Here is a 17,747-nt window from a genome sequence, read left to right on the forward strand (position 1 = left end):
GTGTGTGTGTGTGTGTGTGTGTGTGTGTGTGTGTGTCTGTCTCTCTCTCTCTCTCTCTCTGTACATACAGACCTAAATGAAAGACAGGAATGCTGTTTAGCCACGAGTAATGGGAAAGTCTGGGCCTTCAGTAAAGAAGGGAAGGAACTGCCCATGATAACGCGATTGTCTTCAGGAGTCTACCAGGATGAGGATGATGATGCCAGCGCTCTGACTTCACGGGACTGTGATCATACCATGGTCAGGAGGGAAATTGGTAAATCGGAAGTAGAGCCACTTTTCCCATTTATTCCCTCCCTTAAGATTCAAAACCACCTTGACGTTAGGAAAAGAAGGCACGCTTTGTGAACAAAAAAAAAAAAAACCCAACAAGAAAAGTTGCAACGCCAGAAAGGGCAAACCGAGGCGGGAGGCGGCTCAGTCCAGTCGTCGCCTTTTATTGGTGCTTCAGTTCTCATAAAAACATTTGCTTTAAAATCAAAGCGCAACGAAGTCCACCGACAGCTAGGCTGGCAGGCAGGCCTCGTTGGCTGCAAAAAAAGACCCAAGGGGTCTTTGTGCGCAATCCCCACCCCCCACCCCACACACACACACGTTAGTGACATACTAGGCTGCCCCCCGGGGCTACCAGACGGAGAAGAGCGGCTCTCCTATCTCGGCGCTTGGCTGGCGCTGCTCCGCTCCCTCCAAGCAGCTCACACGTTTGGCTTCAGGTTAAGAAAAAGTAAAAGAAATCACACACTTAAAACACATACCAGGTGAGAGAAGCACCTGGCTTTTCACTGGCACAGACCTGGTTCCCCAAAGAGATTAACATCTTGACAGTGTCTGAGCTCACGCACCACTTGTTCTGTTTTACACTTGCTGGAAACAGTCCCAGGAAAAGCATCTGCCTCCTTCCAGAGGCACCTTTCAGGGGTTCTAACCACCACCCGACTCCATTTAGAGCACATACGGCATAAGAGTGCTTATGCTCGGAAAGAAAAGAGTCGAGGCACATGCTTGTTCTTCCATCTAGAATGCATTCAAAGGCAACATTTATAGCAGGACGGACGGAATGTCTTTTCCTCTTCCCCCCACCCCAGCCAGTTCTCAGGCACTGCAAGGGCAAATGTGGGGGACCGTCCTCCCTATGTTCCTGACTGTGGAAGGAAACCAAACTGAGGCTAAGAGTTTAAAATCCTTCGAATATCTAGGAAGGATGCATGCACCGGCTGTGCTTCCACTCCACCCCTCTCTGAAAACCAAGCGGTTCGGTTGTGACATAAATGGTTAAATATTTACATTTATCTGTTTCATACGAGGTTTCAAAACCCTTCATCCCAAGGACAAAAAAAAATGTGTTAGAGGCTCCTCTGTCTGCCACGCGCCACGCAGAACGCCTCTGTACCGGCTCCCGCTCTCACTCTGCTCCCCGAGGGGCCCATTATAAGCAAGCCTGCCGCCGAAGAGGACTTCTCCAAACCCACAAAGGGGAAGGGAGAAGCTGGACTGGCTCAAGACAAGTCCCGGTTTCCACTCCAAATCACCCCCACCTGAGAAACATGCACCCCCAAAGCACAGGAGAAGGAACACAAAGGCAGCACATGTGTCAATGCCACTGATCTGACAAATGCACCCAACCCGAACGGGAGATGATGAGGCAGTAGTGGTGGAACGCCGCCACGCCAAAGAGGCAAGGGGGATCCACAAAGACCCACCCCCCCCCAGAGGCAGGGCCACGGCTGAGCATGGGTGCAGAGAAGCCCGTGGAGGACCCAGCACAGGCCTGCCTCCAGCCGCTGTGGGAGAGGCGGAAGGCGGTCGTGCCAGAGAGACGAAAGGCACGTCAGCAGCGCAGACATTTCCTGGGGGGCTGGAAGGCAAAGGCATTCTGCACACTCCAGGCACCAGGGAAACATCCAGTCCCAAACATTGGGGGGGGGCAGAGACAGGTCCTGCACCCACAAATCACTCTCGTCTGGACTGGCAACACTCAAAACACCCTGGCGCAGGCCTGGTGGGGGCTGGCAAGCCAAGAACCCACAACAAATTTTGCAAAAGGCATTTGGACAGCATCGAGGGGGGCGACACAAGGGACGAAGGACTCCTGCCTGGGGAATCTCCACTGCATCCCCTGCTGGGGAATAAGACCACAATCACAACACTGGCCACACAAAAGTGCTTTTCCCAATTGCTACGCCCAAGTCCCGACGACTGACATCACCATGCCCCCTCTTCCTCCAAGATGGCAGAGATGGAAGGGGGCAGGCAGGCTGGCAGGCAGGCAGGGGGTGAAGGGGAGGGAGAAAAAGGGTGCGGCGAGAGGAGGGGATCGGCTGAACTAAGGTCCCACTGGAGGTGGTGGTGGAGGGGGACCCCTCCTTGATCTTGCTTTTCTGCTTGCAAGCCCGGAGGCCAGAGTCTCAGGAGGCCCACTCCGAGGAGGCAGGGCATGACCTTAAGCATAGTCTATCTGGATCGGGCTGCAGGTCCCTCCTTCGCCCTTGTGCTCCTGGGCGGGGACGCCGCCCTTCCCGTCGCTGCTGCAGCCGCCGCTCCCGCCCTCGGTGGGCCTGGCCGAGGCGATGTAGTCCTTCACGGCGATCTCCTTGTTCTTGGCTCTCAGTGCGGCCATGTGCAGCTTGTCCAGGAAGTCTGGCATGCCTGAGCGGGGGGGGGGGGGGTGGAGGAAGAGAAGTCAGAGACAGCGACTATGAGCAGCTGCATCTAAGAAACTGGGAGTCGGGGAGGGTACAGGCTAAGCCCACGTCCCACCTAGATGACGTCAGCTTGGGCAGGAGTGGGCCATCTCACAGTGACACGGGGCCTCTCGTCTCTCCTCCAAGGGAGGGGAAGGTTGCTCACGGATCGCACTGAAGTGCTGGAGAATCATCCAGCGCTACCTTGCCAGATCATTTAAGCTGGGACCTAAAGGTCCACTTGTCTCAGAAAAGAGAGGGAAGCCTGCAACCTTGCACTCGCTTACAGGATTTTAGAACCCAACCGCTCGCTTGAGCTGAGAGCAACAATCCTTCCAGCCCAGAGGAAGAGCCTCGGCAAGAGCTCCGTGGTGGGCGCTTCCAAAGTCTTTAGCAACCCTGCTTCCCCCTGCGGTCCAGATCATGTCTCTGTCAGTGGACAGGATCAGGAAAGGCACCGTTCAGCATCCTAGAGCCCTAATACCGCCAAGCCCTTTTTATGGATCTCTAGAAAGAAACTGCAGAGCTCAGATGAAACCCAAAGCTCATCTAGTCTATCCCCTGCCAACACAAGACTGTGCAGCTAAAGGATCCCCCGGATGATGACCGTCCAGTTTAGGCTTAAGAACCTCCAATGAAGGCGGATTCCACCAACCTTGGGAGAAAGTCTGCCCCCCCCGCAAGGTCTGAAAAGCCCTTTTACGATCAGGTGGTGCTTCTTAAGGCCTTCCAAGGACAGCCTTTCAGATGCCAGAAAATGGCAACCACACGGCAGCTCCCTCTTCTCTTCTCCCTTCTCAATCCCTGTGACCGTTTCCCACTGGGCTGCCCTTCCATCCCCCAGAGGCTGGTGGGAAATTCCTCTGAGCAGTGCCTGCAGCATAAAGCTTCTCTCTCCCTCTGCCTTATCCACCTGAGGTAAAGCCACGCCCGTATCATTTTCTGTTTTTAGTTCGGTGGCCCCAGCCCGCAACTCACCACTAGAGACCATCCAGCTGACACAGTATCGAGGGAACACCGTCTGAGGGTTGTCGCTGTACGTCAGCAGGTAGTCAAAGCCGTTCTGAGAACAGAAAGCATGTTATCAGCCTGGCGCGAGGACTCTCTTGTCAGTGGGGGGACACCATCTACACAACCAGTTTATTCACTCCCACTGTTTAACACCAAACTAAAGGGTACGAATAAAATACGGCACAGAAGCACAGAAGCAACACACAGCAAGAGTTCTGAAACTAATCAGGAGATGCTCAAGGAAGTGCTCAGGGTCAAATACCACCCTTGCGCTCCTGGCTGTTAAGGCAGGCCTACCGCCCTCCACATATTGGGGCTCCCTCGCGCAAAATATCCACGCCACCAAGCCTGCGCTGCTTGGCGAATTCTGCGGGTTGCGATTCCAGCCCCTCTGAAGGGCACTCAAGTTAAGAGAAAACACTCCAAGGTCCTTTTAAACAAGGTGATCGGCCCGCCTGTCCCTCCAATGTCACAGGGACATTCCCCCAAGAGGGTTAAGGCGCAAACCGTACAGCGGGAAGGAGTACGAATCTGGGAGGTGCCGTTTCCCCAAACGCTGCTGGTCGCAGCACAGAAGGGGGGGGCATACGTGTCTTCAAAACACGTGGCCCCGTGGCCTACCTGCAAGGCCGTGAAGACAGCCCCCTGTGTGGGTGGGCATTTCTGCCACTCACCTGGCTGGCAGAATCTCAAAACAAAAATTCTAGGAAGGGGCGCCATCATCTTTGGAGCCCGCCTTACGAGGTGTGTCTTGTAATAACCCAACTTTCCTCCTTTGTAAATTATACGTATTTAATATGCATACACCTGGAAGTCATTCAGGCCTGGGCACACCTTAGAGGTTCATTCCTACACGTGCCATAACTGTTTTTCGGATGGGCTGTTCCAAAGGAACATCAGCTACCTGAGAGTCAGTTCCTGCCTCTTCCCTGGTTTCCCCCACCCCCACCCCAAAGAAACGCAAATTCCAGATTCATTATCAAGGCTGGGAATTTACCTCATCGAATGTCTTATGGGGGCGGATCACCATCTGGGACTCATAGGTTCGGACACGGACAAAGTCAGGGTTTTCTGGGACTCCCGGGTGCTCAACGGCTCTGGCGAAGAAACAGGTGAAGCGACAAATGTTTCAGAAAGACACTCCGGTCTGGCCTATAAATCTGATAAAATGCACGACTGTGGCAGTCCAATTTAGTTCAGTGGACAAACCTTTCTGTGTGTTTTTAAAACAGGATTGTGTCTAAAGCACACAGCGAATGTTAAGTAAAATATGCCTGCCCTTCTAAGTCTCTAAGTCACTTTAAAACCCCTAATCCTGGTTTTCGTTTCTCTTTCACCCCCAAAACTTTTCAAACCAACTGAAAACCCAAGCCCTGGAAGGAAAATTGTGCGCACAGAAGCTTTGCGTTTTGCGTGCGTTACGAAGGCGAAACAGGGCTCTCGTGGGGTCCAGAGTCACTTACCGGGAGACGAGCACCATCAGGTTGTTCTCCTGGTCCACGTTGTACCGCCGAACGTACACGTAGTCTCGGGAGTACATGGGGTACTGAAAAGGGCGAGGAGGAAGAGGAAGAGGAGGAAGAACCGTTATATTGCTCAGCCCGGAAAATCCATCTGTTAGGGTGCCCTGTCATGGGATGGAAATTGGGGGGGGGGGGAGGGAACCAGAGCGCTCACCGGGAAGTGGGTGACCCAGTGAACCACCTCCGATCCAGTGTCCTGGTCTCTCTCAATCACTTCTAGCTTGATGACTAGCGAGTCCCATTTCTTGCGATATTCTGTATCCAGCTAGAAGATAAAAGAGCCCACAAACACTTACTCAGGGTGGAGACGGAGCAAGTGCTTTGCACACCAAAATGAAAAATGCAAAAACATTGCTCTGGCACAGCCACTGCCCACCCGGGGTCCCCCCAGAGGTTTTTGGACTGCAGCTCCCAGAAGCCCTGGCCAGCACAACGAGGGACTTAAGGTCAGGACTGACGGCTCTAGCGTGTCACAAGGAGGCAAGATGGAAGCCTAATGCCTTCCGGCTTCCTCTGCATTTCAGGTCATAGCCCCTAAAAACAGAATTTTGCACACTTACGAAGAAATGCCCTTTAAAGATCCGTGGGACCTTTTAGCCTGCAGGACATTCTCTACCCTTCACAACACGGCATGAATTCTGAGCTTGGTTGTCCTTTTACTCCAAGGGGGTGTCCATGAACAGATGATAATTCAATTAAGGTGAGGGGGAGAAAGCAAATCAGATGTTTGAAGGCTCCCTGTGAGCACCTCTCAGGACATCCCTGTTAAAAGGCAGGTGGAACCGACCACCATGTCTGAAGGCACCGGGGCGGGGGGGATAGAAGGAGAAGTGGAAAGGAAAGACCACCCTGTGATATGGGATGCCTGGTTTAGTTACAAAAGCCACACAAGAACTGTGTTCCCCAACTGTGTGCCAGTGAGTGCGGAGGGCAGTTTGGTGCTGGGTTTCCAGCTGTCAGGCACAAGAAGGGAAGACCGCTGAAGACAGACCGTTCTGTCACAGACTGTGGCCCCCTCCATATTTCCCCCTTTCAGCCAGACGTCTTAAAACAACAGGAACAGGCGAGAGCCAAGGGCTTTCAGAATACAAGAAGGGTTGAAAACTCGAGCTAGGCACCTCCCGCCATCAGCACAGGACACAGAAGAGATGAAGTCAAGGCTTACCTGCACATTGAAAAACTGCCTAGGGGTCACATCCGTGTACGTCCCAAACACTGCAAAAGGAAGAGAAACATTATCACGACAAATGGCTTTTTAAAAAGCTAGACTGTAGGTAGGCTTCATTTAGGAAAGTGGCACCAAATACAAGCAACTATGACCACAATCCAAATGGAGCAGACCTGGTAAGATCGACAGGATCTAAAAGCGTTCACTTATTGATTCAGTGGGTCTACTTGTCTGAGTCTGGAGGTTAAGCAGGTCAGCCAGGGAATGCCAGAGATCTCCAGGGAGGTCAAGGAAAGCACCCTGAGTGAACTCTTGGAGGGCTGACCACCACTCCAAGTGGATTAGCCTGAACTAGATGGATCAAGGTGCTGACTCCCTCTGAAGACGGCTACCCCTGTGGCCGGTCACACCCTCTCAGCCAGGTGGTCTGCTACACAGGGTTGTTGTGAAGTGGGGGGGCCAAAGAGGATGATAGAGCCTGCACTGAGCTGATTGGAAGAAAGCCTTGAAAAGCTCCCCCGTATAGCAGAGAGAAGAAACATCTGGCCTTTTCCCACTCTTTCTTCCTTTGGTCAAATGCCCCAGAAGCCAGGCAAGACTCCCATCTACCCCGTGAGCCCTCCGAGCTGGGTTGGGGGTGGGGAGGAGAGGGCAAGGAACCCGGCACGAAGGACAAAGCTCCCTGTGCCTTGGACCCGGCGTCGGAAGCCACGCTATCTCCCCCGTGGCTAGCAGAGATGCAGCTGGTAGGCGCCACAGAGATGGGCTCTTTGGGGGTGGCTGCGTGAAGACCCACCAAGCTTCCCATAAAGACAGGGGCTAAAACGGTTTCATTCCAAGGGTTCCCCAAATGTTTCGGGACGACAACTCTGAGAAACCCTGACCCACTGGAGGTGCTGGCTAGGGCACCTCCAAGCAGCGGTCCAGGAAAATGGGAGGCTCCCAAGTCTGGGAAGCCACTGTTTTGCTCAGCCAAGCATTTAATGAAGCTGGCCTTTTAGACACGGCTATGCTTTAGGACTTCCTTCGGAGGGCCACCAGCCCAGGGGGAGGCTACCTCGGTACTGGTAGAGATGGGTGCCTCCAATGGGACGCCTCCACAACTTGAAGTGTTTCTTGTCCATCACCATCTCCCAGCTCTGCTCCTCGGGATCCGCAGCAAGATCCTCTTCACCCGACTCGGGCTCCTGCAACGGGCTCTCCTTCCTTTTGTCCAGCAGGAGCGTGGAGATTTCTTCCATGCGTTTCATTTCTTCTGCAGACCTGGGGGGGGGGGGGGAGTCAAGAAGGAGAAAAAGATCAGGCATTCTCTGCTGCTGGGGTTTGGGATGACACCGACAGCAAACGCAGCGGGAGAGATGCTTTCCCCTGCTTCCTCTTTGCACAAACTTAGCTCAGGATGGTTGGGGGGGGGGGAGGGAGGAGAGAGAGAGAGAGAGAGAGAGAGAGAGAGAGAAGCCCTTTAACTCATGAGTGACCAAGACTGCTCTTGCCCAGTAAAGGGACTGCCTCTCTCCATTTGGCAGGTGGGGCACCCCGGGGACCCACCACCCATATGTTGCCACACTGTAGTTCAACAGCTTTTGAAATCAGACTCTCCGACTGCTTCTCAGGTTTTTGCCTATGCACAGAAATGCAGGTCGTTTTACACACACACACACACACACAGCCGATGTGCAGACACACAATCAGGCGAGAACTCATGACAGGTGTCAGGCCGAAGGCTCCAAAGAGTCCTGCCGCTGAGCTAATGTGGGTCAGCACCTGACAGGACTATTCTTAGTCTGCACAAAGCTCTCGGAAACAACTTCCAACTGCAACTCCAACCTGCTTCACGCCGGGAATGACACTGCTCCGGCGTACGGCCAGTCGCCACTTTGTGCTCTGCTACCAAAACAGAAACAAATCTGATGTTTAGACGGCACTGACCCACCCGACACTCTTAAGTCTGATAGACGCCATCTCTGCAATTTATCTCCAGCAGATGCTTCTCCCACCCAGGGACTCCACGTTAAAAAACACAAACCAAGGATTCCTTAAGACTCAAGGAGAAAAGACACAGAACTGGCCTAACACCACCAAAAAGAAGCACAATTTCTCCCACCCAAACCAGAAGCCTGTACCTCTGAGCCCGATATCACTAGGGCTGGGCAGCACGGGACACAAATGTTCTTGATTTAGAAAATCTGAGCCCTTTAAAAGTACAGAGCCATTTAACTGCTTGTCACATCTCTGGATACAGCACATGGCTCAACCGGCATGCGGCCTCTGCGCATCTCCTCTCCTCCAGCGCATGGGCTTCCACTGCTGGAAGCAGGTGTGATTTATTTATTTATTTTATTTATTTATTTTATTTATATGCCGCCCACTCTACCCAGAGGTCCTCCACAAACCTATTTAATATACCCTCCACACATCCCTTTCCTTTGCTGGCACCCTCGCCAGCTATCACCAGTCCCTTTCCGGGCAAGCATTTTTGGTGCCCCATGCAGGAAAAGCACTGCTATTGCTTGCAATTATTTCTGCCAGATGTTTAGGCAGTGGGGTGCTTTAAAATCTGTTCACTGTTCCAGACAAATCAATCCCATGAGAACTCTGTTGCAGACAAGAGGTTGAGAGCCTGACCTGGAGAAAGCCTTTAAATGCCTCGGCAACTCAGCCGCAGCCCTGCCGAGCTGCTTCCTGGGGAAATGACACTCGGAGGGTTATTGCAGGTGATAGATATTGTCACAGTGGCCTCTTCCCAGTTAAGAGGCCCCATAACGTGGTGGCCGCCATTCACCCATGAGAAACTGTGCTCAGTCATCATCCTGCCTTCTGAAAAATATCCATCTGCAAGTAAAAAGACCTGACAAAATCCAAAGAGAGTGATCTTTTTAGAGCACTTCAAAAATACCATTGTTTAAATCCTTGAAAGGTGAAGAACTTGCAAGAAAGCTTTATTTCTCACAGTTATGGCTATTGTTGGCATTTGTCAGCGTTTTCCAAGTACCACCGTCACAAGATCTAAATATAAATAAAGCGCACAAGCCAAGTGTAATGAATTTCTCAAATGACCCAGCTAAGACAATAGTCCTACTCCTGCTTTGCTTAAAAGATTCCCGGCTTGCCAACAAAGCTCATTTAGACGTCATTAAAACTAAGCCAACTAAGCCGGGTATGAGCTCAATTCTAAGTTCTGCCAGCGTTGGGCTTTAAGGGACATAGAGATTTCTCTGCACGTTGGTGCAAAGGGGAAAGACACACTGGCTGGCTGGCTTACAAAGTCTCAACGCACGTGGCAAAAGCCTTCCAAGACGTTCACAAAATTAAAACCTCATTGGGGGAAAAACACCATCCTGGGTGCAACGTCCACTGCAAAAAAAAAAAAAAATCCATAGGAGTAGAACTGCAATACAACCAAGAGTCTTGTGTTACTTAAAAGACCAACATGCTTTATTCGGCATTCCATGACGGTGGACTACATCTTGATCCTTCAGATCCACCTTTTGGACTTCAAAGCTCCCCCCAGGAAACTCTTGTTAATTTCACTGCTCCACTGCTCCAGACTGACACAGCTAGCCTTCTACACACACCACAACCCTTTTGGGAAACTGTCACAAGCATTGTACTAAACCATGTTTCTGAATGTTCAGCAACTTGCCATTCAAAGTTTTCTTTCTCTAAACAAAACATATCCGAGACAAAATACATCCCACATTTGTCTTGATGGAGTGCTTTTTGACCAACACACAGTAAACTCCTGCAGCTTTAAAAAGCCTTAGTCTTCTTCAAACACTGAACAAGGAAAACAGACTTCTGTTTGCTGCTTTTCTGATAGCACACTTCACTGATTTCAGAGACCTTGGCACTTAAGGGTTGTAAAAGATACCAAGGTATGGTTGTGTGCATAGGTTTTTTTAAATGTCTACTGCCAAATAAAGACAAGGGCTCCTTGTACTTGCTACCACTACAGATCCAGAAGACAGAGTGGTTCAGAAAAGAAAGCCCCTGTTGCTTATGACCACACAAGGGGGCCCATTAAAGCTCGTCATGTTTGCAGTCCCCACACAGGCATCAGAATGATGGGGATCTGGGAAGCTCTGATCGCTCCCATGCAGGGCTTGCAGGTTGCATTCAGCTTGGGAGTCCCAGGGCTACATAACAAACAAGATGAGGATGGTGATCCTATTTCTCATCAATGGGAAACTGCTTCCACTCACACACCTATCACCTCCCACTTTTGTAAAAAAAAACACACACAAGCGGACAAGAGCCCAAACTATAATGATTCTGTTGGTCTTTAAGCTGCCATGTGACTTTCTCTCTCTCTCTTTGTTATGGCTGCACCAGGCTAACACAATTGCTTCTTTGGAAATAAAAGAGGGGGCGCTTTGTATCTCCACTGGAAAACTGAACTCCAGCTTTAAAAGCCATCACATAAAACCCACTAATATCCCAATGCATTTTTAATTCATCCCACTTATCCTTCTTCTGCCTATGTATCGGAGCCTGGTTAGTAGCAATTCTGACCCACATGACGCAGGGTGCAAGATTCCCAAACAGGCCCTGCTCTGCTGTGATGCAGCAACCAAGTATGGCAGCCATTCCAGGGCTCCCTTGCAGTAATACAAATTAGATTGAATCAATATATCATTCTCTACTATCCTGTTGCAAACCAAAGTGCAAAAGGTACAATTTTTTATTACGAATCAGTGGTTTGCACAAAGTTCTAAGACGTGTCACTTAAAGATGCCCCACAAAAGTGAGGAGAGACTCTTGGCTGCCTTCTCCGTTATACTCAACAATCTGCCAGTGTCTCACAAACAGGATTTTTCACACATGTACTACAGTGTTAGGCAAAAGCCATCATGTCCAAGCACTGGTGGTCAGAAATAATTGTATTTATTTTTTAATTCAGTAGGAAGACACTGTTGTTGCAAAGGAACCCAGAGAGAGAGAAATACAGTTTAATGCCACTAAAATAACAGGCCAGCCCACTGAGAGCCTATTCACTCTCTACAATTTCACATTTACAGAATTACTGACAAACATTTCAAAAAGCACACAGAGATTAACTTGGAAACAAATCAGTTCCTTTTAGCCCATGTGACTGCTGTGTTATTTGAAAACAGGAAAGGGAAGCTTATGTGCCTTGACCGGAAGACTCATACAGGCAGACATGTTCCCACCTATCTCTCCCAGCTACCCTAGTACCACTTTTTTAAAAATATTCTTTGCATCTCTCTGCTGGGAGTCAGAATGGCACATAAAAAACTATGAACACAGAGACAGACACTTATCAATCGCAGACTTTAACAGAGCAGCCAACCACATACACATATAATACTATTCCCTTTTCCTAGACCATTTAAAAGCAGGGGCGGGAGGGACCCACCTTCTCAGCTCCTCCTCTTTGATCCGCTCTTCTTCCCACAGAAACACCCCAGTCAGGGCTGCCATCAGTTTGCCAGCATTGGTGAGACGCCCCTGGAACTTACGACACAAAGAACTGAAGAGGCTTCTCCGCGTCCTCTCCGAGTAGATGTTGTTGTAGAGCTGTCCGATCTGCTGCGCGCGCTGAACCCTCTGGCTGGTCACGTAACTGCACTGGTTGGCCAGCAGAGAGAGGAGGCTCTTCCTCTTTGGGCACGGAGCGGTGTCCTTCTGTAGCCAGGTGAGCAGCCACTGGTACCTGCCCTTCAAGGAGTTCTCACTCAGCCACAAGCCCAGCTTCCCTTTGTGGCTGATAGAACGGGTGGCGTTAGCATAGTGGGAATAAATGCTGGAGGAAGGCCTCCATTGGCGTGGGTGGAACATTCCTGCCAAGCCAACGAGCTGAAGTCCTAGCCCAGGAAAAAGAGCAGAGCAGGAAATTAATCATAGAAGTAGCGGCCAAGAGGTGATAACTGAGAAAATTACTCTGCTACTCTTTCGAATGTGCTTTGTTATTTTAAGTTATGTCCAGGACAAAATTGCAGGCAGATTTGGTCAGCGACAGCTTTTATAGTACAGCAATACATACACAAGATACTATTTGAATATGCAGCCTTCAATTTTCTATCCTGTTCATGGGCACACTATCTATCTGTCTACCTATCTATCCATCTATGCTTTTCTCCTCAAAAGGACCCTTATATCAGTCAATAGTTGGATACAAAACACCCATGGGATAAAAATGAACAAATAAATATAGCAATGTCTTGCATAGACAGACAGACTGGAAGAGAGAGCTGTATAGATTGCAAGCCTGTTTCTAGCATCTGAAGAACTAATTTGCCCAAAGAAATACATTTCTACAAATCATTGCTACAGACCAGGGAATGTGGAATAAAGAACAAAGCCGAGGCCATTCCGATGAAAAGGGCCATTTATTCACTACATTCTTGGCCAAAAATGATGCGCTCTCTGAGACAGAGATACACCATTTCAACAGATAAGCAAGAGTCAGAAAGAAGAAACATCCTTTCTCTCCCTTCCCCTCCACTGACGTGGTGTTGTATCCTGCCAGGTAATCTGTACGTATTAGCAACCCAATCGGCTTTCGGTCTTCCAGCTCACCCTTCACCGTCAATCAGCCACAACCCTGATGGAGAAGTCTAGATAAGTCACCAATGCTCTCCAATCTAAAAACAAAAAAGAGAGACCCAGCACAAACTGGCGGCCTTCTGCAGGCAGTGAATTCGGCACCAACAGCCAAGGCAGGCATCTGCCCTCTCAAATCATCTAACAGGAAAAAAAGGCACTGCTCATCTGGATCGCTAACCTCAGAGACCAACTTGTCACCCATCCTGCAGAGACTACAATAACAATCCTGCTCTGCTTCGCAGCTCCGTGCTTGTGCGGGGATGAGGTCAAAGCGTAACAGATGCAAACGTAAGAAATACGCCACGTGTTATCACTTGTCCTCTGGACTCAAACTAGGGGAGCGCCATGACAAAAGCTAGTTACTCTGCATTAGATTATAGCAGCAAGACTTCAGGACCTCCCCCTCCAAAATGGATTTCTGCGGGGGGGGCAGAAGGAGACAGTAACAGTTAATGTTCTGATGGAGTACAAGAAGCCACTGAATCTCTAGCTAGCTAATCAGACTGGATCTTAGTGGCAAAGGCCCACTACAGAGAAAACCCCATCAGCATTCTGATTATAGAGTATATCTGCTTACTATGACACCCAGGAGCAGTGCTTCAAACTTGTGTTCTTAATTTTTTATTTATATGCACACATTATACACTGCAATTTAATGCATTGCAACTGACAGACCTGGACCAAGCCAGGCACCTTAAAAATCACCGCCTCTGCTCCTGACCAACAGATTCTTCCCACCCAACCCTTCTCCATCAGGTTTCCCCTGCAGTACCGAGGTGGGGGGGGGCTTCAGCTTGCAACAGGGGTAGCCACCCCTGTAGCCCCTCCCCACCCTGTTTGTTTGTTTGTAGCCCCCACCCCTCCCACGGTTCTCCTTTTTCTCAGCATATTAAAAAAAAAAACCAAATTACAACCACTGGAATCTCCTCCGGAGCGATGATCCCCCTTTCAATGAGGCCCAGCCGCCGCCACCCATTTAACAGACAGACAGACACACACACACACACACACACATATAAAAGTCCCATTTTGCAAAGGCATGGCTGGAGGGATAAACTCCTTCCATTTTAATTGCAGTTCCTAGATTTGGGGAGGCCTGCGCAGAGAGAGAGAGAGGCTCCTGGCTCAGCCCCCATGACTGCTTTTGGCAAGGTTACCCAATCCCGGCCTTTGAGATCCTGGGGGTGGGGTGGGGGTCACCCTACCCCCCCACACGACCTACCAACCCCCGGCCAAGGGAGCAAAGGAGGGGCCCCTTGCACCGCCCTTCCCGGGTTCCTGGGACTCCAACTCCCAGCATTCCTCACGGCAGGCAGGCGCAGCTGTCCTGGGGCTGCAAGGAGCCGACCTGCCAAGGCCTCGGGAGGGAGGGAAGGAAAGAGGCCGCCCTTGGCGTCCCAACCTGGGTAAAAGAACTCACCTGGCCACCGAAGGGCAGGCGCCCCCTTCCTCCTGCGGTACGCCGGTGACTATAGGCCCGCCGCAGGGCTTTGAGGCCGGCTTGGGCTCCTTCCCTCCAGCCTGCCGACCTGCCTGTTCCTCTCCTCCTTCTTCACTTCGCGCCTAAGCCGCCCTCATGAAGACCACGGCGCTGGCTTTCCCCTCCTCCTTGGCCACGCCCGCTGCCCTCTTAGGCGCCGCCCCCCGCCCTTCCGGTGGCGCTCCCTATTGGCCTCTCCTTGCCATCCGCGCAACCGATTGGTCGAGAGGGACGTCTGTTTCCTTCCGCGGCCCAACCGCTGCTCGGCGCCCGACAGGGTTCGGCTGCGCCGGTTCCACCTCCTCCTCCACCCATCTTGACTCCGGCCTTGTGACCCACTCAAGGGCGCCTTGGAGACCGCAGGACCCCGGCGGGGCTGCCCGCGGCGGCGCCTGAGAGGAAAGCGGTCGGCGGGGCTGGCCTCCTCCCCTCCGAAGGGGACGGGAGGGCGGCCCCGTCGCGCCTCCCAAAAGGCCAGGCCAGCCTAGCTCCCAGGGTTGTGGTGCAAGGCAGAGCAGCATCTGTCCACCTGTACACGTGTACACACATACACACGTATACTATAGGCACACAAGTATAGCTACGTGCGCACACACACACATATTAAAATAAAAAGTGGGACAGCCAGAAATATGTCTCCAATTTGGAAAAAATGGTATTTAAGGGTACTAGATCACTAAAAGTTAAACTTTAAACACAGATGAAATGCTGCTGTTCCTCCATTTTAAATCTCGGCTACCAGCATCCCAACTTGGTAAGCCCCCAATGCAACCCACACATATTCACTACCCTCTTCCACAAAGATGTGAAATGATTTTGTACATGTTCCCAGTTGAAGCCATCACAAAAGATGACACTACTTCAATTGCAACCATCAATTGTAAGAGATAAGGCAAGGCACAAACAGTGGCAAATCCATCTTTTAATTCTAGAGCTTCTTGTAATACTGAATGGTTCTGAACTTGTTTTGGAACCCCCCCTTCAGAACTGCTCGGTTATTGTAACAAGAAATAATTTGCATGTCCTCAAATTCAGCAAAAACAGAAGTCTTAAGAGATGAGACAGTTAACTATTAAGTGGCACATTTTATTAAATGCGCATCTTTCATCTGTCAAAATTGTTGCAACAGCTTCTTCATGGAGGTGTAACATTGAAGCTTATTCCAGTGTGAATCAGTTGAAGGAACACATCACCTTAAAACAAAGTAGCAAATGCCAATACTTAATAACAGTATGCAATTTTAATTGTGAAACAGGTTGGGTGGGGGCTCTATCATTAAGTATCTTGCATGTGTAAGATTGTTTGTTTAATACATAAGCCAATGGAGAGCATAGCAAGTAGAAAAATAAAGAGAATGGAATTATCTAAAATACTCAAGTGAGATGGTGACACCCTCTCCTCTTAGGTGCTTTTTTGAGAAATCAAAAACATTTTATTACATGCCCAAGCCAACTCTAAATAAACTGGGTAATCTGTTCTTTGAGAACAAAGGATACACTGTTTAGCCTGAAAATGTGTGCCCTGTAAGAGAAGCTGGACTGAACAAGGCAGGGTAATCAAAATAACTCCTAACAACAAAACCCACTATTTCTGTTACAAAATAGCTCTCATTCTTTAACAGCAAACAATCACATTTTGAAATCAGACGATAAACAACCTTTGTTCTGTTAAAAAAATTCACTATTGTATTTATACATTCATCATGACATTTCCCCTCACTCCTCGGTGCAAATAATGAATTGCCCTTCCTTTCCCCATTGTCAAAACTGCAATTTTACGTCCCCATGGGGCAAAGACCTAAATTTTTCACTGTAAACCATTACAAACACTGGAAGATGAGAATCAGTGCTGCGAACTCTTTGCTCTTCCTGAGGCTGAATAGCAGCTTCTCTAATCTCAGGACCAAGCTTGATGGAGCTGAAAGGAATTGGAGCCCCCCAATATTAATCTAGGACACAGAATGTGCAGCTTCTCTCTACAAATTCTCTTGGCCATTAACGTGCATTAAAGTGTACTCTGGAATCAATTAACAGCTTTAAAACAGCTTTCTTGGGCAGAGGGTGCATGAAAGAAGTTGAGAAAATGTCTTCAGTTGACTGTTTTCTTACACCTTATGCCTTCCTGCATAAAATATCAGAAATTCTACTTTGTCACGTGCCAGCATCAAGGAAAGCAGGTTAAAGGCAGTTTGTGGCAAAGGAGGAAGGATGATTTGCACATAACCTGTAACAGGATGACTAGTGGCAGAAACAAACATTAAACCGCAGTTTGCTGGAGAGGCTGGTAACACTTCAGCAAGGATTAGCCATGTTTGATTACTGGTTTCTAGTAGAGGGGAAACACACAGCGTTCTCCAAACGGGATCAATTTGTTCGCAAGCCACTGTCAAAATACTGAACAGAGACTGTATACATCCTTGTTTTATTATTATTATTTTTGGTAAAAAAAACAAGTCCGGGATTTTATAGATGGGTGTAATCAACAGTGCATCATGTATTATTATGTTCAAGATCTAACATGATCACAGTAACCAAGTACACAGATTACATGGAAACCGGTTTTGGTCAAGTCCCCTCCATGAAAAAAAACACAACCAAGCGGTGCAATCTCCATTCTGGAGATAGGCCAAGCTCCCTTTGGCACACAGAGGTATAGTTACCCTTGCTTTCTCTCTTTTGGGCCACGGGGGGGGGGGGGGACGACTGGTAGCTAGAGAGTGACCTTCACCGTTCCCCAGACGTCACATCAACCTCGTCAATACCCAAAGGTTAGAGAGTTAGATGGAGATGGGGAAATTATGTACACTATTTACAGCCAAATTAGCTTCTTGTGGGCAGCGGTTGGGAGGCCAGTTTCTACTCCCACCACAGGTGTGAGGTGCTGTCGAGTCTGCCTTGGGGGTGTGAGGGAACCCTTCTTCTGGAAAAGAGAATGACAGAAAGGACACAAAATATAAGGCTATGCTGCTGATACACTCTTATGAATGGGACTGAAGCTGAATCAAGGCCACGCTGTTTGCTCTCTTGAAAAAACAAACCATACACTTCCTCTTTTTATTATTAGACTTGGCCCAAATTCCTGCCTTTGCCACGCCTTTCCTCCCGAGGACTTGGGGTGGGGGATATGTGTCCCTCCAACTCCCATCAGCCTAACGGCGAGACATGATGGGAGGAGCAGCTCATCAGCACTGGAACGCCAAAGGTCCTCCACCCCAGATTTAGGAGAACCCAATGAAGTCAGACATCCCACGCTGGCTGAAAAGTACTGCTTTATGTCTGTTTCTGGAAATCTTAACAGACTACGCTACGCCTAATTCT

The 17,747-nt window shown here is 49.6% G+C and overlaps 1 protein-coding gene across 1 annotated transcript; it reads right to left on the reverse strand.

The window, feature by feature from the left end:
• Positions 1–2,299: 2,299 nt before the first annotated feature.
• STARD7 (StAR related lipid transfer domain containing 7) lies at positions 2,300–14,515 on the reverse strand. The gene is made up of 9 exons (XM_020780190.3): positions 14,371–14,515; positions 11,761–12,208; positions 7,441–7,646; positions 6,381–6,430; positions 5,370–5,480; positions 5,156–5,238; positions 4,690–4,789; positions 3,660–3,744; positions 2,300–2,646 (listed from the first exon to the last, which is right to left on the reverse strand). Exons 2-9 carry the CDS (start codon positions 12,180–12,182, stop codon positions 2,441–2,443), a joined length of 1,263 nt encoding a protein of 420 aa, XP_020635849.1. The 5' UTR covers positions 12,183–12,208; positions 14,371–14,515; the 3' UTR covers positions 2,300–2,440.
• Positions 14,516–17,747: the final 3,232 nt, after the last annotated feature.

Source organism: Pogona vitticeps, chromosome 8, assembly GCF_051106095.1.
Source record: "Pogona vitticeps strain Pit_001003342236 chromosome 8, PviZW2.1, whole genome shotgun sequence".
NCBI lineage: Eukaryota > Metazoa > Chordata > Lepidosauria > Squamata > Agamidae > Pogona > Pogona vitticeps.

Bases quoted from the DNA above. Each gene is read 5' to 3' on its own strand.
- STARD7 (XM_020780190.3), bottom strand. From the start codon at position 12,182: ATGTTCCACCCACGCCAATGGAGGCCTTCCTCCAGCATTTATTCCCAC. The intron at 7,647-11,760 runs GTGGGTCCCTCC...CCCCCCCCCCAG, and splicing joins AAAGAGGAGGAGCTGAGAAG to GTCTGCAGAAGAAATGAAAC. The intron at 4,790-5,155 runs GTAAGTGACTCT...TTTCTTCGCCAG, and splicing joins CTGATGGTGCTCGTCTCCCG to AGCCGTTGAGCACCCGGGAG.